This window comes from Poecilia formosa, unplaced genomic scaffold (assembly GCF_000485575.1).
Source record: "Poecilia formosa unplaced genomic scaffold, Poecilia_formosa-5.1.2 Scaffold65, whole genome shotgun sequence".
NCBI lineage: Eukaryota > Metazoa > Chordata > Actinopteri > Cyprinodontiformes > Poeciliidae > Poecilia > Poecilia formosa.
The window spans coordinates 1,379,220-1,383,161 of NW_006800004.1; the positions used below are offsets into that span (position 1 = coordinate 1,379,220).

A 3,942-nucleotide genomic window follows, 5' to 3' on the forward strand; every position below is an offset into this window, starting at 1 on the left:
TAAACACTGCAGGACAGCGGCCCTTCAGGACTGGAGTTTGACACCCTTGTCACTGAAAACTCTAAAAATGGGTAACAACAAGTTAAGGTTCATCAGCCTTTTAATTTTTAAGCTGGTTGACAACATTCATACTCAAGAATTCTTAGACTGATTGATTCATGTAAATCTGCATCCAGCAGCCAGTCATTTACTCTCTGTTCCTGCTTCATTCTTTCCAGGGTCAAAGAGGTTACAGAGCTATTGCTAACACCACAATATATTGTCGATCGTGGACACTGTCACACATCAACCACTAAACCTGACATGCATGAGTTCGGAAAAGAAGGAGCCCAGAGAAAAGCCCCACTGGCACAGGAATATCCTGAGACTCAAACTTGGAATATTTCTCCTACTTGGTTGATGCTGCTTGGATTTTATTTGACCTTGTCACAATGGGCTTATTGTTAGAATTTCAATCACTCTCCACTCACCAATTCTAAACTGAAATCATCTTTAAAGCATGCTTTAAACATGATTTACATAGTTTAAAACATCGTTTTAAGCACATCCCATGAGTAAGATGCCTCGAGATGCAGAGATGCACAGAGATAATCCTCTACAGCTCTATAAACTTCATTGAATTCTCCCCAAGATTATTCAAACCCCAGAGGGATGAACACTGTGGGGTAACACTTAATGCCAAGTGTGTGAAGACAGACAGGCTAAAACTATTGACATTATTAAGTATTAAAAGTTTAAGGTCTTGAAAATACATTTACAGCCCAGTCCGTCTTTTTTTTCATCCCAACACTATTGTCAGTGGACTACTAAATAATTTAAAAGCATATCAATGTTTTAGTAGACTGGGCCCCGCACAGACCCTGCATCTGGAGACAGTACCTGGTGCTCGAAGGGGCAGTCCGCTGTCCAGACCTCTGGGTTTGGTGGTGACAAACAGGTAGCAGAGGACGCACAGAGTGATGACGAAAGCAAGCAGGACCACAGCTGCAACGGAGAGACCCACAAGAGCTCCGAGGCTGCAGGGCACAGCAGAAGGAAGCTTAGAGCAGAGAACAACAGAGCAGGACTAGAAGGTTTTTTTTTTAATCTCCGCTCGCAGCTGCAGCCCTTCGGCTTCCTGCAGGAAAAATAGTTTTGCGCCTCTTTTCCAATTTTGCAAAATAAAAGCTGCAGGTGTGTTGGGTAATTAAAGCTGACAACTTTCTTGTCTGAGTAGCAATGATAAAACAGAATCTGTTCTATGAAGAGAAAAATAAAGTCTGCTTATATTTTATTAGATCATTTCACGTGATTACCTTCATATTCTGCAAATACAAGAATGAAAATTAAGTCAAGAAAATCAGCCAATTGGAAACACGCTCCACTTTCTACGCAGCGACTCAAAGCTGGATGTCAGATTCTGATTAGTCTGTCCATTAAAAACATGCTGGATAATTTGGACCGAATGTGCTGGTTCTGTTGGTTTCACAGTCCGGACACACATACACACACATGCACACACACGCATACTCATACCAACCGGCTGAGAGCAACAGTCATTCAGCAAAAACTGAGCTGAAATATCTACGCTCATATTGAGATTCTGGTGAGCTTCCCAGGATATACATTATGCAGCATTAGAGTCTACAGCACAGCCACAAGCTCATTACACATAATGCCACATAACGATGCACAGTGGCCAGAATACACAGACCAGAGCCAGTAATTCTCCTGGACCTCAGAGCTGTTGCACAATCATGCCGGGTCTATATTCATTTCATAAACATAGAAAAGCAAATGCACTCAGTGACTGCTCAGCTCATATACCATTTTTGGCAAATATGTTTTAACTACAGAGCGACAAGCAGCTCAGCTCCACGTCGGTCAAAACAGAGGTAGACACCTGGATTGATCCAAAGCTGCTTCCGCCTGCGTGGGCTGCAGGTGAGGAATGAAATAGCAACATGAATTACTTCATAAATAAATAACATGTCTTTGGGAATGTTTTCACAATCTGGCAATAATCATGACATTTCATTGAGTCCGTCTGGCAGCAACAGTCTAACCTTCAAGGACTTATTGTAACTACAACCGTGATTAACGTGTTGATTTTGTAAAATTATGTGGATCTTAAGGCACAGAAAACTTTAATGCAATTAATTCACTTTTTTTTCTAACATACAAAGTTTCCAGAATTTTTGTATTCACGCATTTCTGGTACATCCGTAAATCTGATGCAGAACCGACATCCACAGTGAACAGCAGTGATGGACGACAAAGTCACTTCTGACTTGTGGTTTCGACTCTGAAACGTCTTCAGGGTTATAAAAAAAGACCAATGGAAAGACTCTGCAACTTCATTATGGGATCAGTGTACCCCTCTAGTTTCTCTGGTTTATGAAAAGAAATTAGTGCTGCAACAACTATGAAACTATTGAGAGTTTAAGAGTTGATTTAATACATGTAGAGTGCGAAGGGTACACTGACCCTGTAAAACCACTTCTGGTTTTGTCGTCCATAATTGCTGTAATTTTGGCCTGGCAGCCTCTCCTCTGTCAGACTGCCTCAGGGCAGCTATGGCTACAATCCACCATCGTGAAAGGGTGAATGTAGTGTGAAGCGCTTTAGGATCCTCTGGTGTTGATAAAACTCTGTACAAGTAGCGGTATTTACTTCTCTTGGTCCATTGGGAATGTAGAGTGTGCCCAATTGGGCGTCAAACTCTGCTTTGAAAAACCATCTGCTGGAAAAAATTATTATTATGTTCAAGTTGTGCTAAAAAAGAGTTAGCCTATCAGTGAAGCTATTCAAGCCTAAAGTAGCATCTCAGTGCTAAATAGCTAGCAGCAGCACAGAGTCTCTAACATTAATATCAGCGTCCACAGTGCACATTTCTGAAAAAATTCATGAATGATCAGGAGTTCCTGAAACTCTGGGAAGATAAAGGGACAGAACAAAACTTTGATCCGATCTGATGGTTGGTTTAACAGACTAAAAACAAAACTCTGTTGTTGAACTCTATTTGCTATTTATTCAATAATTCAGCAGCAAATGAGGCTTTTTTTCCTAAAATAAGCATTTTAGCTATTTTTTATTTATTAGCACCTGAATTGCTATTAATTGCAATTTATTAATTACAGACTGCAATTAACTATAATTAAACATTTTAATGGAGTCTCACCACTAAATCAAACTCCAGTGTCAACGTGATTCTGGTTTTATTACCAGTTTGTCAGCAGTCTGAACACACTGAGATATCTCAGCACACACATGCTTCATTTAAAAACTTGTTGAATAGCTGCTTTGTTCAGTTAATTATTAAACCTTTCATAAACTCACCAGCTCCTGCTGACATTAAGCAGCGCCTCGTTTATTTTACGCTTCATTGTTTGAACGTTTTTAATCAACCCAGAAGCAGTTCCGCTGTTATTATCTGACATAAAGCAATAAAACACGCAAATTCCTCACTGCGCGGAAACTCTACAGGCTAAATGTCAGCAACACCTTCCTGAGCGAACCAGAGGTGTTCAGTTCAGCCAGGTCAGGGAGGAGCGCAGAGATCAGTCTGCTCCTGAAACATGTGAGCTGCTGCTGACCTGAGCAACAGGCAGTTTGATCACCTCCTGAACCCAAACTGAGCTCCACCTGCACAGTCACAATGATCCCTCACCTCAGCCACCACATGTATCCATACTCGTAGGGGAAGAAGCTGTTCGGGTCATCACAGCAGTACTTCAAGTCACTGAAGCCGCAGCAGAACACCGCTGTGGACTCGCCCCCCGCCTTCGGACACGTGAAGCTGTCCACGAACACCTTTTCCCTGGAGTGGTAACTCTCGCACACCGCGCTCATGTCAGGCGCACAGGACGCGCAGCCGGCCAGCGGGAACAGACTGCTCTCATTCCGCCCTGATACAGCTGCTGAGGGTGGGAGAGAGAGAGAGAGAGAGAGAGAGAGAGAGAG

General features: G+C 42.3%; 1 protein-coding gene across 1 annotated transcript in view; it reads right to left on the reverse strand.

The window, feature by feature from the left end:
• The window catches only part of LOC103139821 (membrane protein FAM159A), a 15,594-nt gene extending 11,684 nt beyond the window's left edge, over positions 1 to 3,910 (reverse strand). Inside the window, exons 1-2 of the mRNA XM_016672743.1 lie at positions 3,650 to 3,910; positions 880 to 1,016 (exon numbers count right to left, since the gene is read on the reverse strand). Coding sequence (XP_016528229.1) covers positions 880 to 1,016; positions 3,650 to 3,831 — 319 coding nt within the window. The 5' untranslated portion in view covers positions 3,832 to 3,910. The remainder of the gene's footprint in view (positions 1 to 879; positions 1,017 to 3,649) is intronic.
• Positions 3,911 to 3,942: the final 32 nt, after the last annotated feature.